Here is a 23,582-nt window from a genome sequence, read left to right on the forward strand (position 1 = left end):
ACTTTAGAAATTCGTAGTCCCATCTTCAGGGCAAAGTAATTTTAGCGTGTACTGTCGCTTCTTTGTATGTGAGCAAAAGAAATTTGAAATTTTGACCCTCAGATTTATGTATCACCGTCAATATGATCTCGTAAGAAGATATCACAAACTTGATTTTTTAAAAAAATCATAGCGCTACTGCAGAAGGCATGCTTTCAATACAACACACAAACTCAAAAATGTAATAGTTTTCCGTTCTACCAAATAATAATAATACCTACACGACACACAGAAAATAAAAGAAAAACACACGTGTCACGAGTGACGCCGTACCAAACACAAACAAAACAAAGCGTCTCCCCACAAACGAATGCAAAACGGAGCAAATTAGTCACTCAGTTTAAAATATAGCCATACAGTTATGTCGGAAAACATAGCTACCGAAACAAATAAAGGCGATTTTCGATCTCTCAGCCTACGATATGATAAATATATCCATTCGATAAACAAGGAACCGGTGTCAGATCAAAAAGTCAACTCTGAACAAATAGATCCATCTCTTATTGTCACTGTTAATGCCTTAATGATAAGCCAGAAACTCACGCCGATTCGGTCATCACCCAGGACAACAAGACCCGCATTATTCAGTGGGGAACCAGACCAGACTGGAATTGAAAAGTCTGCTGCTAGAAGAAACTCTGTAAAAAACGATCTGCTAGGTAACCAGATCAAGGATAACCCTAACCCTAGCCCTGTAGTGGCGCCCCCAAGATCGTCATCTAAAGCAAAACGCATAAAACTTCCCGACCGACACAAACATTCCCAGCAGAAATATGAATTCATTACAAGTGAACATCTCCCGTTCAATTCAAGTCTAGGACAAATCAATGAGATACTATTTACCCGTTGACTTCTTCATCACTAAATTCAGATTTATGGATACATTTGGTCATTGGTGTGACTTTGAAGAACTTATTTAACAATGAGAACCTCCATATCAGTTTGACCCGGTACATCATGGCACTAATGTGCAGACAAATTCCATATTAATATTTAAGTCCTAAGACTGGTGGGGGGCTCTTTACAGTTTGTCCTTTATGTGGTGTACGAAATGAGGTGAACGAAATAGAAAAATACTTACAATTGTTCGATTCTGATGTAATTGTCTGTGCGGTTAATTACTAGAGTAAGTAGAACAATGATAGCTGGTAGACCTGATAACGATATTTATAGAAATGAATATAAATTTGTAGATATTTCAACATCTCACCAATTTACCAATCTATTCAATCCCAAATCATGAATATTTACCCCCATTACCTTTCTAATAAGAATCAAATTATTCATCTGTCTTTATTCTTGACTGAACCATCATGATGATCAAGGCAAAATAAATATCTTATCCCACAAATCATTAATTAACTTATTTAGCTAATTGACCTCTTCCTTGTTTCAAGTTATGTTAAAACAACTTTTCTGTTTGTGGCACCCTCTAAAATATATTTTCAGTTTCCTTAGTTTATGACAGAAGTGCAAATATTGCTAAGAAGGAACTCCTATACGGTCAATTGATCTGCTAGAAATAACAACCTAATATCTCAGAAACAATAATTTCCTACGTTTAAGGAAAAAATTGACATGCTGTATTAGGCAACTTCAGATAAACTATGTCTGAAAAGAGGGGATGGTCACATCAAGAACTTCATTGCTTATGAACCTGAAGAATTTATCTGAAGTGAAACAGCGACAACATATTTTAAAGTGGTTTCGGCTCAATATAACATTTGGTCCACTGTCTCCTGTCTTATCTAAATTATTTGTGAAATCAAGATGAAGAATCTACATGTAACTCTCAAGAAATTATACAAGAAGATCGAGTGAAGGAGATATTTGATTATTTGTTGAAGGATTCAAATCTACTGTGTCATCTCTTTACTTCACTAAAAAGATATTTCAGCCAAGAATGTTTAACATCAGACGTGAGTCCACCAAATCTCTCAGTCTATGTTGTCGTGGGTTCCTCATGACTTTTCTTCAATATCTCACTCCACTTTCAAATTACGATATATAGTCATCCATCACAACCTGGACATTTACGTACGTTACACAATAATACTACAATATTTAAATTGTCATGGATTTAATCCCTTCTAAAAAGAGGTCTACGTTTCTATGTTTTCTTCGATGTGCTAGAAATAGTAGCTAAATTTCTTTAGATCCCATTCTACAGTCTTGAAAACTGGAAGAACAAATTGGATAATGTAATGTTTGATACAGTGACAAGATAGTCGTAGAACATTTTCAAGTATATGTCTGCTTGATCAGTTCCAAAGTAGCACTTAAGTACAACAGTGAGTAAGGGATGTTTTCACTCAGGGTTCAACGCTTCTGGATTTTAATGCGAGTCAGATTTGTAATCGAGATTGAGGCTGTTTAAAGCAATGGGATTGAGGACATACAACACTGTGCCAGATGGGATTGTCAATGCTCTTTGTATAATTAGATGAGAATAATACAGAAAAAAGGAGGAAAATAAACGGAAACCCAAATGGATAACATCAACTTAAATAACGCTAAGGGACATGGTTTGCAGGTTTTAGATTAATATCCAGCGTTCAATTCCCGTCTAAGTAAACTTTTCTTTTCAACATATTTGGTTTTATGAAGTAAATAAGATCGAGAGATATACTGGTTCGAATCATTCGTGTGAACCTTTTCACGTCAAGTAATTCTCAAATACAAAAATGAAATGACGAAACTGGATTGGTTTTGTTTGTTTTTGTGTGTGTGCACGTGCATGTATGCGTGTGTGTAAGAAATATATATAAAGACAGAAAACCAGAAAACCGTTATACATACCCCAGGCCAAGATTGAACTCCACTTCATAAAAGATGTCCGATATGTTGTGAATGCATCAACCATGCTTGCGAAGACATAAATGGGCTCGAAAGACATCCATACGAGAGATGTCAAAAGGAAGTAGTGTAACAGAGCAGCCACTGTCTATAATGACAACAACAACAACAACAGGTTAAGGGTTTCTGACCTTGACACATGTTTTGCAGGGATGGTATAACGGTTAACTACGTCAATGTCAGTACATGAATGGTATTTTAGATTATCGAACCTAGAAACGGTGGAATCCAAAACAGACATAAAACTTAGAGAGAGACGTAAGATATTTAGCTTGATGCTTTTCCCAATCCATTACCTTACCATTCGGTTATAATAATAATAATAATAATAATATCCTACGCAAAACACTTTCAATACAGTAACCATAAGAGCATCACAGCAAACCACAGCACATACCCAAGGCGCACAGAGCTGCGCTCGGTAGTGAAGTGAAAGCACGTTATAAGAAATAAAACTACTGAATAATAATAATAATAATAATAATAATAATAATAATACACTCCCTAGCATGGAGAGAATTACCGAACAGTGACTTCATTAAAAAATTGAAACAGAAGGATACAAATACCTTGGCATGCTAGATTTCAACGAGATAATGGAAAAAGAAATAAAAGGCAGATGAGGATAGAATATTTCCGAAGACTGAGGTTGGTGCTGCGCTCAAAATTGACTGGATGGAATAAAATCCAAGCAGTTAATACGTGGGTGATAGCATCACTTCAGTATAAAGCGACAGTTATAAAATGGCAAAAAGAGAGAAATAAAGAAAATGGATACAAAGGCCAGAAAAATGTTGACAGTACACGGAGCCATCCACCCTAAGAGTGACACTGATAGGCTCTACTTGTCCAGGAAAAAGGGTGGGAGAGGTTTGATCAGTTGCCAGGACTGAATCGAAGCAGTGGAAAGCGTTCAGGGTGGTATGCAAAAAAATGCCGTGGTGCTACTGTTGAAATGCTCGAAGAAGGCCGGTGTCATCAAAACTGACAATTGTGTAACTGAAGAAAAATTTAAACAATAAATGAACATCAAAAAAGAAAGAAAAAGCAGAGAAGGAAAAGAGAATGTACAGTTAGTTTGCAAGAGATGTGAACGCCAAGACAGATACAGAAGATTAATGGCTATGGAGGAGGAGGGGTGGCCTGAAGATAGAGACAGAAGCACTCATATCGCAGCTCAAGAACAGGCGTTAAGGACCAACTATATGAAGTGCAGAATAGACAACACTACCGATAGCAACAAAGGCAGAATGTGTGGTGAGAGGGGTGAAACGGTATGGCACATCGTTAGCTAGTGCCCGAAATTGGCACAACAGGAATACAAAAGACGATATGACAATGTGGCAAGAATGATCCATTGGGAGCTCTGTGGAAATCGCGTCCTACAAAGATAAAAGAAGTGGTGTGAGCGAACTCCAGAAGGATTCACCAAAAATTAGAATTGCAAACTACTGCGGGATGTAATGCTCCAGTGCGGTAACTCGACCTGACATTGGAAACCAGACACTGTTGTGGTGAACAAAAAGGGAAGAACATGTATGATAATCGACATAGCATGTCCCGGTGACAACAGGATCAATGTGAAAAAAAGAGAAAATAAACAACTATGACGATTTAAAGTAGGAAATATGAAGGGTGTGGTCAATGAAGAGAGGAGACGTGATACCAATTATAATTGATGTACTTGGAAGTATCAGCACCAAAGCTCCAATATGGCTGAAATGATTTGTGCAATCAGCATTACTTGGAACGGCAAGAATTTTTCACAGAGTTCGTGAAGCATGACCAATAAAAAGTGTCACCTTAGCTTGCTGGCTTTGGACAGCTGATACTTTCCATCATACCCAGGAAAATACGCTGAGTTTTCATTACATAATAATAATAATAATAATAATAATAATAATAATAATAATAATAATGAGTTCAAGGCTACTGGAGCAAAAGATTTGGTGAATGTCAAGTACGAATAGCTGCACAACCTTGTTAAATGCCGACCAAGTAACACCAGATTGGTTGACAATGTGTAGGATAGTGCTATGCTTGAAAAACATAAAAAAAGGCAATACGGTAGACAATTACAAGCTGATATCCTGTTTGCCACTTATGTTGAAATTATTACTGGAATAGTTGCGGAGTCAATGTCCGGACGTCTGGGAAAAAATGGAGTCCTGCCACATGAGCAGAAGGTTTGCAAGCATAAGTGCAGATGTACCAAGGGTCAACTGCTGGTTGACAAAACTGTACTTAGAGATTGCAAGAGGAGGAAGACTAACTTAGCCATGCCATGGATCGACTATCGTAAGGCGTACGATATGATCCCACAATTTTTGGACCTATTTGGTATTGCATCGAATGTTGAGCGATTGCTTGGAAAAAGCATGGCGAATTGTAGGACAGAACTGACAACATATGGAAGAAGTTTAGGGCCAATAGAAATCAGGAGAGGCATCTTCCAAAGGGATTGCCTGTCGCCACTTATCTTTGGACTGTGCATGATACCACTCACACTGATTCTGAGGGGAGCAAAGGCTAGGTATGAATTCAAAAGCCTCCAACAAAAAGTCAACCACTTGTTATTCATGAATGATCTCAAACTTTATGGTAAAGCTGAATCCCAAGTCAGTTCCCTCGTTGATACGGTGTGTACTTTCAATGTGGTGTGTTAGTCTTGAAGAGAGGCAAAATCAAATGTATGGAAGGGCTAGCGATACCGTTAGGGGAGGTTATGAAGCAGATAATAAGACAGGCTATAAGTACTAGGGGATAGTGGAAATGGTTAAATTGATGGAGAAAGAAATGACAAAAATTTAAGGTGGAATACTTGCACAAACTGAGACTGATCCTTAAGTCGAAATTAAATGGACGGAATCTGATTGAAGCTATCAACACCTTGGCGGTTTCACTCCTTTGATATGGAGCAGGGGTAATCGCATGGACAGTAGATAAACTAAACAACTTAGACAGAAAGACAAGGAAGTTGCTGACTAGATATGGGATACTCCACCCAAAAAGTACCACAGACAGACTGTATGTACCAGGAAAAAGAAGGGGAAGACTACTGATTGGATGTGATCACAGCATTAGAGCAGAAGAAAACAACATAGCATGGTATGTAAAAAAGCCACAGAACCACTATTATTGGAAGAAGGTCAGGCCTGTGTTAGATGGAAGATTGCAAAGATAAAGCACCGTAGAAACACTTGAGAATGATTGAAACTGAAAATGGTTTAATAAAGAAAAGAATGCATGGACAATTTTATAGGGATGTTGAACATAAGACAGACAAAGAAAAATATGACTATGGATGACTAAAAGTGATTTAAAACCGGAAATGGAGGCTCTAATCTGTGCTGCACGAGATCAAGCATTAAGAACCAATTACATCAAATACAGAATAGACAACACATCAGTAAGTGATAAGTGAAGAACTTGTGGACAAAATGGTGAAACTGTATGGCATATTACCAGCCAATGTACGCCACTAGCCCAGAAAGAATATTAGAAATGTCATGCGATAAAGCAAGGATAGTCCATTGGACACTTTACAACAAGTATGGACTTGACAGAGCAAAAATGGTACGAACATAAACCCGAAGACATCGTCGAAAATGATAATGCGAAGATCCTGTGACTGTTATTCATAGCGTTTAACATAATACAAAATATGTAATGGTTTGGAAGATTTTCGCTTACCTTACAAACAGCCAGTATTTCTATGTATGATTGCATTCCGACAAGGAAGATAAGATTAGTGACAGCTAAAGAAATACACAAACTTATTACATTCTTTGAAGTCATTAAATCCCTTAAATGTCTGAAATAATAAAACAAAAATACATATATCATTTACTGAAGTATAGAAATAATAAATACAATAATAAATACAACCGTGTTTATCGATGAGAGTCAGAATATAATTGATATCTTAAAATCAATAAATATTTAATCTGTAGCTGTGTCGTAGGAAATTGCTTCACAAAGAAATGGTTCTGGGTTTAGCACCACTTTGTGGCACCTTGGACAGGTGTCTTCATTTATAGCTTCGGCCTGATCAAAGCCTTGTGTGAGTATTTGGTTGACGAAAACTGAAAGACGCCCGTATATATATATATATATATATATATGTGTGCTTTTCAAATCACCAGATTTGAATTTGTTGATATGGCTATATGGAATCCCGGTATTCCTGCTATTTCTAGCATACTAAATGACCATATAGAGGATGGGCTTCCTTTGTGTTTGGTTAAAAGAGAATCATAGATTTAAGCCAACGTAACACCCGATTTCTTTATGTAATCCAACACTGTCTTTGAATGTTTGGTATTATTCTGAATTTGTTTACTGAGCAAGCACGATGAAACAAATAAAAGATAGAAATGAAAATTAGTCTTAACATTCCAGAAAGATTAGACACATTGGGAATCAAATGTGTGAACATAATTTAGCGACTGCGATTAATAGTAGTAATAGTAGAGACAGAGTTACTAGTTTCACCATTATATTGCTCTGTATTTTATCTGAATTATCAAACTAATTCTAGTTAAACACAAAAAATAGATTATCCTCCCTCCTTTTCTTTTCTCGTGTCATCATGACCGTGGTACACTTACAAATCTTACACGAAAATATCTGTCCAGATAATATTCAAGAATTCTTTCCTGATCCATGTTTTTCCTGCAAACATCAACCACATCGATCATACCAGCCTGTTTCTTTGTATTTGAACAGTTTATAAAAGAAAATCGAAATTGAAATGCTTACCTGAAACAGACGTGTATTATTACTGTAATAACAAGAAGAACAAAGGATATTCCACAGCCAATGAGAGATATAATAGATAAAGGTTTAACATGTTTCACATAGTCTTCATTCCGGTGGACATCCTACAATAGAAACAACAAACAACAACAGTTTAGCTCCTGCTCGTCCTCTTTTCTTATATGTTAGTTAACACTTATATAACGAATGTGTGTAGTATTGGTGTAGGATATGAGGACGTCTGTATTGTTAATGTTCCTTACAACGCTGACAATAATAGAGACAACATCAGTGACCTGATTGTTTAATCTCCGTCCTTGTGATATCAGTAGAATTTGTATGGACTTAACTAATATATTCAGTCAGTTCAGCTTTTCCTTCAGGCTGAAATATTTACCATAGCTAGAGGAACGGCTTACTGTTGTAGGTAGCAGCGGTATTAACTGACAAGTATTGAATAGATGTATATTCTATGTATATTGCTGACATGAAAGTCTGAGGTGAAGAAATCCCATGAACTAGAGGAAAGATCTTGTAACAGAATTATGAAGAGACCAAAGTTTAATGTCTGAGCAACAAACACACCTCAACATAAATGAAGATATTTAAATCAAGAAAGATGACTCTGACCATCTCTATGCCATTCACATAAACGCTGGAGGAATCACCATGCAATGGAATTAAGAATGGTAGCTTCGTGCATCTAAAAGGCGTCATCCTGAGTATAAACTATATACAACAGCAATGGCAACAAAAACAACAGTGACGTTTTACAATATATCAACCTTATATATTTACCAAGATATCCTCCAACACAAAGTCTTGTGGGTATGTTATTACACAACTCTTTAAAATCAGTAATGCATAGACATAACTGCCAAATTACGGGTAATTAACGACTTGTCAAAATATTACCAACCATTAGTAAGGCAAAACTTGTAAGATGGTCACAGGAACAAACTACTTCCTTTCCAGATTCATGTTTGGTTATTCGACAGCCATTTGGCGACCAACGGGGACTCAGTCCTGGGCTTTCATCCCAGTAAACGCATTGTAGGTTGCTGGCATTCTGAAAAAAAAATTAAACTGATAATTTGATCAAATTACTTTGTAATTAGAATGTATGTAATTATGATGTTGGAGGCGCAATGGCCCAGTGGTTAGGGCAGCGGATTCGCGGTCATAAGATCACGGTTTCGATTCCCAGACCGGGCGTTGTGAGTATTTATTGAGCGAAAACACCTAAAAGCTCCACGAGGCTCCGGCAGGGGATGGTGGCGAACCCTGCTGTACTCTTTCTATCACTCTTACTTCTTGTTTCTGTTGTGCCTGTAATTCAAAGGGTCAGTCTTGTCACACTTTGTCAAGCTGAATATCCCCGAGAACTACGTTAAGGGTACACGTGTCTGTGGAGTGCTCAGCCACTTGCAAGTTAATTTCATGAGCAGGCTGTTCCGTTGATCGGATCAACTGGAACTCTCGACGTCGTAAGCGACGGAGTGCCAACAACAACAACAAAAAATTATAATGTGACTCGTTTCGCTTAGCAAACACCGAACAAACCATGGTCATCAATGTTTGGTTGGTATTGACATTGTGAAGTCCATATCAGATGCTGTGACCTAGTTTAACTGACCATTTCTTCTTGTTTATAAATCTATGTCTTTTCTCATAATTTACACAGAATTGTCATAACAATGGAAGAAAAAGACATTGGATGGAGTATTTCATGAAATATCAAATGAAATACAAAATGATGTGGTGGTCACGGCTGGGATGTGTTTCATCATACGTCTACTGGGTTAGAGATTGCATGAACATAAACAGCAACAATAATAAATACGCAGTGATTACCTGGTTTATCAAATTGAATGATATTTTAACTGGTTCACCAAGGTTGCTTATTGGAATATTAAGAACATTGGCAGCAAGAACATAGCTGTTAATTGTAGAATTTCCTTTGGCACTGAAGTTTTGTACTACCTGAAAAGAGAAGATATTAAGTAAATTAATTTATTCAATGAAGTGCATTGTTAATGCATGAAACGACCAAACGTTAGAATTGTTATACTTAGACAATAATCCTTTAGTCATCAGCACAATTTAATACAATATATATTAGCTTCAAATTTTGGCATAAGGCTAGCAATTTCAAGAGAAGCGGTAAATCGATTACTGGTACGTATGCCATCGATCTCGAAATAATGAAAGGCAAAGTCAACCTCGGCGGAATTTGAACTCAGAATATAAAGAGAGACGAAATGCTGCGAAGCATTTTACCCGGTGTGCTAACGATTCTGCCAGCTGAACGTCTTACAGTAATACATTATATATTACAATAAATATTTCATAGGAGTTTACACATGACAGTTGTACTTGTTCCAAGGAAAGCATAGTTCATTTTACATCGAAATTGCTTACATAAACGCTGCTGGTACTTAACAAGTTCTTTTGGTAAACAACGAGTCAGGTGTTCAAACTCACTCCTTAGCACCATATATATATGTACATATAAGAGAACTCTATCAGAGACGAAACTCAGAACAAGCGCCGTCCTGAGTTTCTCTATGCATTGTGTGTCACACACAAACTGTCATATATAGATGAGTACATACATGTAAACATTGGTAGTTATTTTGTATTATTATTGTTATCAAAAAACGTATCAATGAATTCAAACAGAAAGAAGAAAAGTTTTGTTCCGTACCCTATATAGCTTATCATTCCTCATCGAGAAAAAGACTATCCTTGAAAGGGCTGATCTTTCAACGTTTTTCAGATGTTTTGGTAAACTCTTTGGTAAGGAAATAAAGGAAAATGTCTGTATATCTTCTTGCTGTGGATCAAGGTATGAGTGGTTATAGAGCTGGTAGAGAAAAATGAAAGAAAAATTGAAATTGATAAATAATGAATAATACTACAACAACTGTTTCTGATGCTATTGTTGTAACTTCTTCTTCCACAATCACTTCAATATTACAACACTGCAAGTGACATAATAGCTAAAACTACCAGTACCATACGCTATCACTGTCTCATTCATAAGCAACCATTGAGGTTTCTGCATTGGTCAACTAATTATTGGTCTATCCAGTCGTGTTCTACTTTTTGTCTCCATTTCTTTCTTGGGTTCGCAGTGACATGAATACAGAAGCATTTGGTGCAAAATTTTGTTTATCTCATTGCTTTCAACCAATGACATCCTTCTCTACTATTTGTTCCTGAAACTTCTTGTAACAAGCACACACACATACAACCAAACACATGCGTATACTCCCATAGCTATACACAATTACACATTGACACATATGTCCATTTCCCTGTATTGGTTGAGAGTGTGTATATATATATATTTATACGCGCGTGTGTGTGTGTGTGTTCATACAGTCACACACACATATGGACGCGCGCGCGGGTATGTGTGTGTATTGGTTGACGGCAGCAGTAAATACATATAAATAACATTGTTTCACTCACCATTGTTACCACACGTATTTATTACATTTTTTTGTCTAAATATTTTGACTGCCAAATTCATTGAAATGTATAATTTTCTCTCTTCCATCAATTTTTTTCGTTCTATTCAAGTTTTAAAATGGAAGAGAAGCAGAAGAATCATGCAAACGTATTGTACCTGTGCTTCTGTTTCATTAGTTCCATAGGAAACACCATAGAAAAGACCATCGAAAGTGTCCTTATTCACTTTGGCAACACCAATACCAAGATTCGAGTATGAAACTGTGAATTGCTGCTCTTCCTGTGGAATTTTTCCTGGGATCGTTTCTATAATGTCCAGTAATCTGTGAGAAAATCAAGAAAACGACTTTCAATTAACAATGTGTTTCGAATACGTAATTAGCTATGTGTGTAATTACACTAATTATCTTAACTAACATGTCTTTGTATGCTACTGTTGCTTCTACTACCTCTGTTGTTGCTAGGTTAGCGTTGATGCAGCAAATTTTATTATTTATGCTGCTGCAAATATGGCTACTGCTATTGCTTCTTTTCTTTCTTCCTTTCTCTCTACTACTACTACTACTACTACAAGGAAAAGTGATTTGAATATTACCTGCTGACACTTCTATGAGCTTGTTCTGCCTCGGCCAAAACCTTCTCTGGTGTGTTCATTATATTGTTGATACCAAGAAGTATATTGTCCAGTGTTATATTAGCCGACACGTTCGATATCAATGGCGCCATTTTCTCAAGAATATCTACAGCCAAGTCAATATCTTGATGCTTGAAATACACTGATTTCTGCAAAACGTTTAAGACCTCTTTCGAAATATTGCCGATATTGCCTGTAATGAAAATTTTAACATGAAATTTAATGGAATTACAGTCGCTTTGATTTGAAATATTAAATGCAAATTAAATGTCACATAACAAGTAACGAATCACCGGAAGTTAATTAAAAACTCCGACTTCAAAGACCAGAAAGATTGCTGAATGTGTTCAGTTCATCAGTTCTATACTCATCAAACAGCGTTAGGGTCTCCTGCTCTGTAACATTAACTGAAACATCGGGGGAGTTACACAACACTGTGTAGTCCTTTATAGGTTAGTAAGGCAGACACTTGATGGTGGTGGACGACGTGTGTTTGTACACAATATCATTGACAATGAAAAGCGATACACCAACCGTCTTAAACAGCCATTAATTTCAACTCAATTATTTTTCCAATCCCAAGGCGAATCTAGACGAAAGCGGGTCGCCATTCTAAGGAATAATATTGGTTTCAAATATTTATTTCAAAGTTTGGTACTAGGCCAGCAATTCTGGGGGAGGATGTAAGTCAATGACATTGACTCCAGTGCTCAAATGGTATTTGTTTTATCGACTCCGAAAGGATGAATGATAAAGTGAATCTCAGAGAAATTTGAACTCAGAAAGTGAGGACAGACGAAATGCCGCTAAGCACTTCCTTCGTCCGGCGTGCTAACAATTCTGCCAGCTCACTTCCTTGATCTAAAGATCAATATTGAAAAGATTCCATCAAGATTTCATAAAAAATTGATGTTATCAAATTACTGTATGCTTATGAGAACATCTTCAATTTTACATACTATAATAATATTTGTGAGAGGTAAGTTGCTCATATTCTATGATAAACAGCTTTGTGGACAGCTTCATTGAAGATTTATAACCAAACATAATGTATGCGGAGAAGTATGTACCAGTAATTATCTTTGTTGTTTTTCTACTTCTCTATGTAGTCAGCCTACCTGCAAAAAGTTAAGAAAAATGTAGTTTTAACGATTATAAAAATAAATTCAACTTTCCTAATTAATAAATCGTCATTACGTTTCCATAAGTGAATCAATTGGTCTACAATTGGACGAGATGAATACATAACTGGAGAACTCAAAAGGGAGAATGTGGTGTATTACCGCTTGATAGATAATATTAATTATGAACACACACATACACACACACACAAACACATACACACACGTATATAGTGGTCGTAATGAAATGGAAATTCAAAGACACATACATATACTTCAACTACAGTAAAAGTATTTCGAAGCACAGTTACTCGCTTACCTTGATCAATGCCTTGGCTTTTGATGTTCTTTAGTTGTTGAGTAATCAACTCTATATTGTAACACGGTGAAATGTCTGGTTCTTGACAGATACCAGTAAATGGTGAACACTTTAGTGATGTCTTAGTTTGGCTTGATGCCATTTCTAGATGTGTCAACCTTCTGGAAGAACTGGAAAAATAAATGTAAAACATTGTCAGAAGTGTTTATTCATTCTCTTCTCATCAATCTCAGAGGAATGAAGAGACCATCGATCTAGTTTGGATTTGAACTCATAAACTAGTAAAAGAAGGGTAAACAGTGTAATGCGTTTTTGTGAGACATCTATTATTTATTCCAGATCCCTATCCTCAAACTAAATATAAAATGAATTTTCCATCTGGACAGGCTTATGTTTTGTTTAATATTACTTTGAAATGTTGGCACAAGACCAGCAATTTTGGAGGAGGAGGTAAGTCTATTGCATCAATCCCAATGCTCAAATGATGCATATTTTATCGATTCCTAAGGATGAAAAGTAAAGTGGACCTTGACGAAATTTTGATACCAGAACATAAAAACAGACAAAGTGCTACTAAACCTTTCGCGCGGCGAGTTAACGATTCTGCCAGTTCTTTGACTTCAATCTTTGTCTAATATTGGCAACAAATAAAAACTTGGAAGTTAGAGCAAAGCACAATTCTGTTACATAATATATAAAACACTTACAAAGCACATAATATATAAAGCAAATATATAAAACACTATATAAAACGTAAAATTATTGTGACAAGTGATTGCAACCGAAGGACGTTAATCTCGTCATCTTAATCTCTCTAGCTGTTTTCTTTACCATGTAACATTCTCTCAAAATAGGATGACACTGAAAGCTTTCGATTCTGAGAAGAAATAAAGCAATAGAAACGAACCAGTATCTTGTTGCTACATTTGCATGACATGGAATCGTCGCATTACTTCCTATTTTCGTCACTGGCCGTTGGAATATATCATTATTTAAGGTTGTGTTTCCGTTACAAATCCCTGGAAAAGAAGCAAAACATGTATATGATAAAAGTCAGTAGTAGCAGCAGCAGCAACAGTAGTAGTAGTAGTAATAGTAGTTGTTGTAAATAAATAGTTTGGACGTGCTGGCTGAGTTGGGGGGCAATGCTTCATGAATCATTATCAGTATATCTGGAGAGATTATACTCTTGTGCTAACAGGAATTTGCTCATTATGTTAGAAAGGACATTTTCTAATTATTAAATACGCTCCTTGAGGCAAGCCAGGCATGACCTCAACAATGAACTATAAATCAATTCCCTCGAAAATGGCTCACCATCAACCGTCTATGATATTTCAGGAAAGAAATATTTACTTCCTTAGTGAGAAAATTACAAAGCATGGATATGTAAGGCAGTGACATAGAGGCAGTCATTAAGAAAGATGGACTCTGATTGAAGAAGGATGAGCTGACATGTTGTGGGGTGCCATATCTTGTCCGAAATAAACTCTACATCTTCAAAGTCCTCTTGAATACTTGATATGACAGGTTATCGCAAATAGTTCGAGAACCAGGGACCGGTCACAGTATTATAATAAAAGAATGGTTCACTTAATCCATTCCACAACATGCCACACCATCATGTAACTCCTGTAAATCCCAGCCAAAGCACCGATCTTATTCCAGTGGACTGAATCATCCATTATAGAAGCAGTGACAAGGTGTCAGCCGGAAGTCGCCCCTCGTCCTCTGTGTATTAGTGAACGCAGTTGACTGCTGAGGCAAAATTGGGAATAACGCACACCTATACACACATACATATGTGCACGTACAATCATACGCATTATATACATGTATGTATGTAGGCAGGTATGTAGGTACGTACGTATATATACATATATATATATATATATATATATATATATATATATATATATGTATGTATGTATGTACCACCACACATACCAATATACGAGCAGCTGCATTCACTGTTTAACTCAATACACATTTGTTGAAAAGTAAACATGACTACATCGCATAAAGTGAATTTACGCCATGAGAAACTATTTACAGCATTAAATAATTTTCCTGTTTGAGTTAAAGAAATCGACTGAATTTTGTAATGTTTTAGTCAAGCTGAGCTTGTATTTGTCAATTCTTCTCTACAGAATAATTAAAAAATGTTTTGGCCTTTGGGTAATTTGCATAATTCAAACGAAACGAAAATGCACAAACACAGACAGCCGAGCGTGACACATAGCAGGAATTTGAACGAAGAAATGTTCAAAAAAAGAAAAATTGTTGATTTATTGAAATTATTCTGGTTTCGAGAGTAGGTAAAGAAACAGATGTGTGTGTGTGTGTGTGCCCTCAATGGTATTAGCAATTGATGATGTTGACGATGACGACAACGACAAAGATGATGGCAATAGTGAAGATGAAACTAATTATGATCAAAAACTGGCAATGCTGACAGCAACAACAGTTTCCTGGTGATTGCAGAAGGGAATCATGAGAGGAACGCGAGAGAAACAGTGACAAGTATGGAAAGAACAACAGCGGCAGCTTTGGTTGCAACAACACTCCATCGAGGGTACGGAAAATAGCCTGAACAAGGAAGAAGATAACAACTAGGACAACAACAATACAGATCACAAGAGAGCTACCGCTATCTCTGACAATAACAGCAACGCGTAGTAGTAAAAGTGATTGTGTTAGCAAATTGTTGTTGGCACTCCATCGCTTACGACGTCGAGGGTTCCAGTTGATCCAATCAGCGGAACAGCCTGCTTGTGAAATTAACGTGCAAGTGGCTGAGCACTCCACAGACATGTGTACCCTTAATGTAGTTCTCGGGGATATTCAGCGTGACACAGTGTGACAAGGCTGACCCTTTGAATTACAGGCACAACAGAAACAGGAAGAAAGAGTGAGAGAAAGTTGTGGTGAAAGAGTACAGCAGGGTTCGCCACCTTCCCCTGCCGGAGCCTCGTGGGGCTTTTAGGTGTTTTTCGCTCAATAAACACTCACAATGACCGGTCTGGGAATCGAAACCGCGATCCTATGACCGCGAGTCCGCTGCCCTAACCACTGGGCCATTGTGTCTCCTGTGTTAGCAAATATATTAAGGTAATTGTGATAGAAAAAATAACAAAATTAATACCTACTTCCATCAATTAATTCTACGTTATGTTGCTGAATTTCGAAGTCACGCAACGTCTGTGATGTGTTGATAATATTGTATACGTTATGCCACAGTTCATCTCTAGTAATATTACTGAACACGTCACTGTATATAGTAAATACCTTTTTAGTTTCCTCTGAACTGAAATAAAAATAAATAAATACATATAATATATATTTCTATCTATCTGTCTATATATATGCATATATACATATATATATATATATACATATATGCATATATATATATATATATACACATATATATATATATATATATACACATATATGCATATATATATATATATACACATATATGCATATATATATATATATATACATATATGCATATATATATATATATACACACATATATGCATATATATATATATATACACACATATATGCATATATATATATATATATATATATACACATATATGCATATATATATATATATACACATATATGCATATATATATATATATATATATACACATATATGCATATATATATATATATATATACACACATATGCATATATATATATATATATATATACACACATATATGCATATATATATATATATATATATTTATATATACCTGCATATATATATATATATATATATATATATATATATATATATATATATATATATTTATAAAAAGTAAAAAGTTAAAGAGTCAAAAGGAAGAGTAAGTACGATTTGGCAGCGTTTTAATCGCCAGAAATGTTTCGATACATACAGATCCTCTTATATACAGGATTTAAAGTTTAAATTAAATTATTCAATGATTTACCTGTATAATGAAATGTAGGAAGATAGTTAAATTTCGAATTTTATAGATTAGTAGAAATTACTTATAGGAACTAAAGGTATGTTTTTGCCAATGTTTGTAACCATAAACGCATTCTTTAAACGTGTTTACAAGAGAACAGGTTGAGATAGAGTTCTTCGTTACAAAGCGAAAAAGATTTATCTTTATCATATGGAAAGGACCTAGATAGAATATTCCATTCCAAATCAAATTGTTTATGTTCCTTCAGAGACCAAATCAGTTTACTAAGCCCAGTATTGTTGCTTTTATTGATATGTCTGGTATTTAAAAAGAAATAACTTGCCAGCGTTCCCTTCATCATATACGCAGTCATCACATTCGCTTAAAATGGCTTATTGATATGTTTTGTTTCTCATTTTTCCCTGACAAGAAGGTCGCATTGTTTTACATCATTTTATTCCTTCTGGAATAATACCAATGTTTTCTTCGAAACATATGTCGGAAGTATAAAGATTTGAATAACACGTGCGTTTAACCCCATTTCTTTATTTTCCTATCTATATACATATATGTGTGTGCATAGATTTAGAGAGAGGGGGAGAGATAGAAATTTCCCTCAGTATGTCTATACGTGTATGTGATTGCCTTTTGTATGCTAAAACGCTTTAACATTTCACTGACAGTATAAATCGTGTATATTGTGGGTCACAAATACAGCATTGTTAGGCATTTTAATATTTAATACATACGATGAAAATAACACTAGATTGTTTGGAGCAAAAATAAATTTGAATAAAAGTGATAAAAGTTTTTGCTTACCCACAATATTCAACACTGAATGTTCCCGTCAAGGTTGATAACTCGTGCTCAATCTGCAATAGTCGGTTATATATATATATATATATATATATATATGATACGTTTCTGTATTTGTTTTGTAAGATTTTTGCTGTGACATTGTTATACATAGGGACAGTCATTTGTTGCCAATTAAACGCACGCACTATTTATTTGGCCTTCACTTGAGCTTTCTTCATATTATTTCTAGTTTATACGTTTGTCAAACCTCTTTCGTCACACATTCTGTAACCTCTTCAGTAACTCTTTGTTCCATGTGTCTCCTCCTTTCTCGCTTGTTACATTTTACCCGTCTATTTTATGTATCTCTATCTGTCCATGTGTTTACGTCTGTGTGTGTGAGAGATGATATTGCCACTGGATGACAACTGGCATATCTTTTGGGAGACTTTTCGGTATGGCGCGGCTGTGTGGTATGAACCTTGCTTCCCTATCACATGGATTTCAGCTCAGTCCCACTGCGTAACAACTTGGGCAAGTGTCTTCTACTATAGCCCCTGGATGACCAAAGCCTTATGACGGGATGTGGTAGAGAAGCTGGAATGAAGCCTATCTTATGTATATGTGTGTGTTTGTGTTTTTCTCCCACCAGTGCTGGTGCGTTTCAGCAGTTCGGTCAAAGATCGATGGAATAATTACCATGCTTAAAAAGAAATTAAGATTCATTCAACTAGAAAATTCTTCAAGGCCATGCCCCAGCATAGCCGCAGTCTAATGACTGAAACAAGTAAAAGATAAAAGTTAAGATGAATCTACAGATTAAAATAGTTAAAATCCCTGATCTGTAGAACATAAAGTTATCCTAAATGTATATAGATTTTCTAGCTTCTAGAATATTTTCTATGTTTGTCTTCCTCGTGGAAAGGAAATAATATTTTGGAAAGCTGATCTGGTGAATTTTCAAATGGTACTGTCGTCTTTGAATAAAATCGATAATACTATCTACTAAAGGTACTGAGTCCATTATTTATTTGATGTTTGGAATTTGTTCTATAAATCATGCGAGTGCGTGTGTGAGTATGCGGAGAGAGAGGAGGAGAAAGAGAGAGAGAGGGACAAAGAGAAGACAGATATCTACTCACAGATATTGACAGGTTTTCATCAGAGATTTTATATTCGTTGGGCTTTTTGAAAGTCAGATGGAATACAAAGGAATTGTTCCTGTCTATAGAAATAAAAGATAATTACAGCGTTTATAAATGAGACACACGTCAGAGATGCACACGAAAACCACATACAGAGATAAAACACACATATACACACAACACACGCATGCACACGCCTTCACATATATAAAGACAATTAAAAATACATACATAGAGAAACATCCACCTATATATATATATATATATATATATATATATATTAATAAATACAGGGTAGCAAAAAAATTTTAGAAATTTTATTTGCCACCAGTGGTCTAGAGGGGGGTAAAAAACAGTCAATAGACTAAGTATTATTCATTTAGAATACAGAGATGCCTGTAATAGGACATCTAACCCGCTAGAAATAGCAGCAAGACTACATACCACAAAAAGTAGGGATAATTTCGAAATGGAATGAAAAATAAAAACTTTTACCAATCTATATTCTGTACCATGGTTTCGAGTCAATTTCAGTAAGATAAAAATTATATAAGGTCGGACTTTCATCGGCAGAATGACCAGACAACATTCGAGATACGAGTCAAATAGCATGGTTCGTATTCGAAAATCTAATTTTCCAAATTTACCGCATGTTTGCGGTTTACCTATTCGGCAGTAAATACACAAATGCCGATTTTCAATCAGAAATTAGCCAAAAAAAAAAAAAAAATTTTATCATTATTAATAAATACAGGGTAGCAAAAAAATTTTAGAAATTTTATTTGCCACCAGTGGTCTAGAGGGGGTAAAAAAACAGTCAATAGACTAAGTATTATTCATTTAGAATACAGAGATGCCTGTAATAGGACATCTAACATTCGAGATACGAGTCAAATAGCATGGTTCGTATTCGAATATCTAATTTTCCAAATTTACCAGATTGGTAAAAGTTTTTATTTTTCATTCCATTTCGAAATTATCCCTACTTTTTGTGGTATGTAGTCTTGCTGCTATTTCTAGCGGGTTAGATGTCCTATTACAGGCATCTCTGTATTCTAAATGAATAATACTTAGTCTATTGACTGTTTTTTTACCCCCTCTAGACCACTGGTGGCAAATAAAATTTCTAAAATTTTTTTGCTACCCTGTATTTATTAATAATGATAAAAAATTTTTTTGGCTAATTTCTGATTGAAAATCGGCATTTGTGTATTTACTGCCGAATAGGTAAACCGCAAACACGCGGTAAATTTGGAAAATTAGATATTCGAATATGAACCATGCTATTTGACTCGTATCTCGAATGTTGTCTGGTCATTCTGCCGATGAAAGTCCGACCTTTGTGAGATATATAATTTTTATCTTACTGAAATTGACTCGAAACCATGGTACAGAATATAGATTGGTAAAAGTTTTTATTTTTCATTCCATTTCGAAATTATCCCTACTTTTTGTGGTATGTAGTCTTGCTGCTATTTCTAGCGGGTTAGATGTCCTATTACAGGCATCTCTGTATTCTAAATGAATATATATATATATATATATAAAATTTAAATGAGAGTTTTGACGCTAATATCCATTATTATTGAAGTTTATTTCTATGTCAACATTTCTGTATAAGGCTATATTTAACTGTCAAATTCAAGTTAAATAAATAAATTACCTTACACATCTTCAGGGTAAAAGGTAGCCTTATACAGAAATGTTGACATAGGAATAAACTTCAATAATAATGGATATTAGCGTCAAAACTCTCATTTAAATTTTTGATATATAACCAAGGAGATCGATCCATAAGAAGTCTACTTTAGACCTTTGGGGAGAAATCTCTTGCTATTTTGGTAGCGATTACATGTTTATCTCATCAACACATTGTGGAGATATCATCATATGAACAAATATATATATATATATATATATATATATAGGAATAGGTCCAATATTACCCCCTCCTTTTCATATATATATATTGAAAGACAGAATATAGAAAATCGTGGGTGTATAAATAGTTTATTTGTATGATATGAATATGAAATTCTTATAAAACAATACAAATAAATTATAAGTTGTAAAGCCCTAAAAGAAATATTTCGATTCATGCCCCTAGGTGATACGTAATTCTAAGCAATTGGTCATATGCAAAGAATTGGTACCATTTTCAATTATATGGAGCAGAATCTCGTCAGGGCTTTATGAGCTTAGAGAGCAAATGTTAACACATTTCTTGAAAGGATTCAAATTACTTATAAGTTTAAGAAATGATATCCTATATATAATGCTTATGTATCTAACTAGTGAGTTATAGAGATCAGTGAAGGTACAATAAAATAAAATAAAAAACAAATAAGGGTAAAGAAGGAATATAAAAAAGATAAAACATTAAAAAATTCAATAGTAAACAGAATTTGAAGAAAAGTATAAATGTATATAAAATATACATTTCAATAAAAGGAAAGAACAATACTTAAATAAGCAGGGGAAGACTTATAAATAAAATAAATGAAGGATAAATTAGATCGTAAAAAAAATTAAAACAGAAATTTATTAGTCAACCGTTACAGATAAATGATTTCCGTTGGTTTCGTAATAGATACAGTTCAGGAAAACTATAGATGGGTAGCGTTCACTTCATTATGTGTTCTCTTTAAAATCAAGGATAGATAAATTTTCATAGCATTCTTCGATGGCCAGATAACTGAAGAGATGCCGGCGTGGGTTTCCGCCCTGGCATCCGAAACTCGGAGTTTTATCATGGCTACCGAATAATTGTCACATTATTTACAGATAAATTCCTCTATTTACATGTCTCTTTCTTCTTTCTTTCTTTTGGTGTCTTACCTTTTCTATAAAGGCAAGTCTACGAGCAATGGTCTCAGTGACCAGTCCGACGATGAAGAAGATAAACCTTCAGATAATTCAGAACCAGAATCTAGGGTATCTCTTCTTTTCCTTTCTTCTATGTTTATGTATCAGTGTATGAATTCATCTGTCTTTGTATGTGTTATTGTTTTTAAGTTATTCTTGATCAGATATTCCAGCCCATGACCATCCTGTCTTTTTAGATGAGGGGTGCTGAAAAGTTCCTGGCTTTCAGTAAAAGAAAATACGGGAGGACCAGTTAATTATGATTTTATTCAACATATTCCCTTCTCAGATTCACACATTGTGGATCTTCAGTTTTTCTAAGCCCTGTAAAAGAACTCAGACGGTTGGGCTTCCAACCAGGCCTTTGGCAATACCCTTAAAGCCAGGGACTTTTTGGACCCTCTCAAATATCTCTGACTACATTATCCAGTATACCTTTTCTGTATTTAAAATAGTAGAGCATGATTTCAGTAAAATTTGGTGCTACTTCCAGCAGGTTGAGTGGCTGTGTAGAGGCTCCTTTGTTGACCTCTCTATGTGTGAGCTATTTATGTGATCTAATAATTGGTTTCCAGTTCATGCTACTAATCTGTTTTAGTTTCTGTAAAACTTTCCTCTTCATTTTTGCTTCTCTCTGTGCTCCTTAAGTTTTCTCCGCTAAAATCACCTCCCATTATAGCTAGGTGTAATTTGTCCCCAGTGAAATGCAGCAAAGTTGTTGGCCAGTCTGTGTATAGCCAATAAGACTTTCCCAAGATGTAAGTTACTTAAGTTTAAGAGAGAGAGAGAGAGAGAGAGAGAGAGCAGCATCTCTGGAAAAGGATACTTTGAATTAAATGTGTACTGAGTGATGCATGTTACATATCCTTGAATTGGTGCAACCATGAGGTTTGCATTCTTTTCCTTTTTAAAGTAAAAGTAAATTCTTTGTGCAAGTAGTTTAATATACACAGCACAAGCTTGTAAATGCTGAGTTCAAAACTGTTTGCTGCACTATCTTTACCCTGTCCTAAGCTGAATCTGTTGTAGTTGTTCTCTGAGAAACTATCATTTTATTCTTTTACTGGTTTCTCTCATTGGATGGTGGCCATGCTGGGGGCATTGCTTTCTATAGTCAAGAAAATTGACTCCAGTATTTATTTTGTCCACTACAGGTGGATGAAAGGTAGACTTGAGCAGTATTTGAATTTAGAATGTAGAGGGATGGACAGAATTCTGGTTTAACACACCCCATATAACCCTTCGTAACCTTTTTGGAATTTTCAGAAATTTTTTGCAAATTTGTCTTCTACACATGGGAATTCATACGATTATGGGAAAAAAAGATTTTTTGGGGTGTGTGTGATTTAAGGGCGATTTAGCTGTTATTTTTAACACAGCTCATCACCGCCTGATACTTTCCTCATTTCATTGTCATTCTGACCTGTATTGATATTTTTCAATATTTTCTCCTGATAAACATTTTTCATAGAATGATGATGCACCCAAGAGTGGTCCATCGCTGGGTTTTAATAAAAAAAATTTGCACTGTCCATATTTTAAACTCTTAATTTAAAAAAAATTCGAAAAAGTACAACTTTTAGGATTTATTGAGGGGTGGAGGGGTTTAAAAATTTAACCCC

At 35.2% G+C, this 23,582-nt stretch overlaps 1 protein-coding gene across 3 annotated transcripts; it reads right to left on the bottom strand.

The window, feature by feature from the left end:
* Positions 1 to 1,010: 1,010 nt before the first annotated feature.
* On the bottom strand, positions 1,011 to 19,179 carry LOC106883928 (adhesion G protein-coupled receptor G6). 3 transcript variants are annotated; one of them, XM_089346883.1, is made up of 14 exons: positions 19,093 to 19,173; positions 17,972 to 18,024; positions 16,354 to 16,511; positions 14,112 to 14,223; positions 13,205 to 13,374; positions 11,726 to 11,957; positions 11,288 to 11,453; positions 10,361 to 10,489; positions 9,508 to 9,636; positions 8,573 to 8,722; positions 7,657 to 7,778; positions 6,589 to 6,709; positions 2,839 to 2,983; positions 1,011 to 1,193 (listed from the first exon to the last, which is right to left on the bottom strand). In XM_089346883.1, the coding sequence occupies exons 5-14, from the start codon at positions 13,344 to 13,346 to the stop codon at positions 1,117 to 1,119; spliced, it is 1,413 nt and encodes a 470-aa protein (XP_089203009.1). In that variant the 5' UTR covers positions 13,347 to 13,374; positions 14,112 to 14,223; positions 16,354 to 16,511; positions 17,972 to 18,024; positions 19,093 to 19,173; the 3' UTR covers positions 1,011 to 1,116. The 3 variants fall into 3 exon arrangements, with proteins under 3 accessions (XP_089203009.1, XP_089203010.1, XP_089203008.1); XM_089346884.1 differs by having other exon boundaries at positions 1,014 to 1,193; positions 10,361 to 10,519; positions 19,093 to 19,174; XM_089346882.1 differs by lacking the exon at positions 16,354 to 16,511 and having other exon boundaries at positions 1,014 to 1,193; positions 10,361 to 10,519; positions 19,093 to 19,179.
* Positions 19,180 to 23,582: the final 4,403 nt, after the last annotated feature.

This window comes from Octopus bimaculoides, unplaced genomic scaffold, assembly GCF_046866305.1.
Source record: "Octopus bimaculoides isolate indiv1 unplaced genomic scaffold, ASM4686630v1 contig291, whole genome shotgun sequence".
Lineage (NCBI taxonomy): Eukaryota > Metazoa > Mollusca > Cephalopoda > Octopoda > Octopodidae > Octopus > Octopus bimaculoides.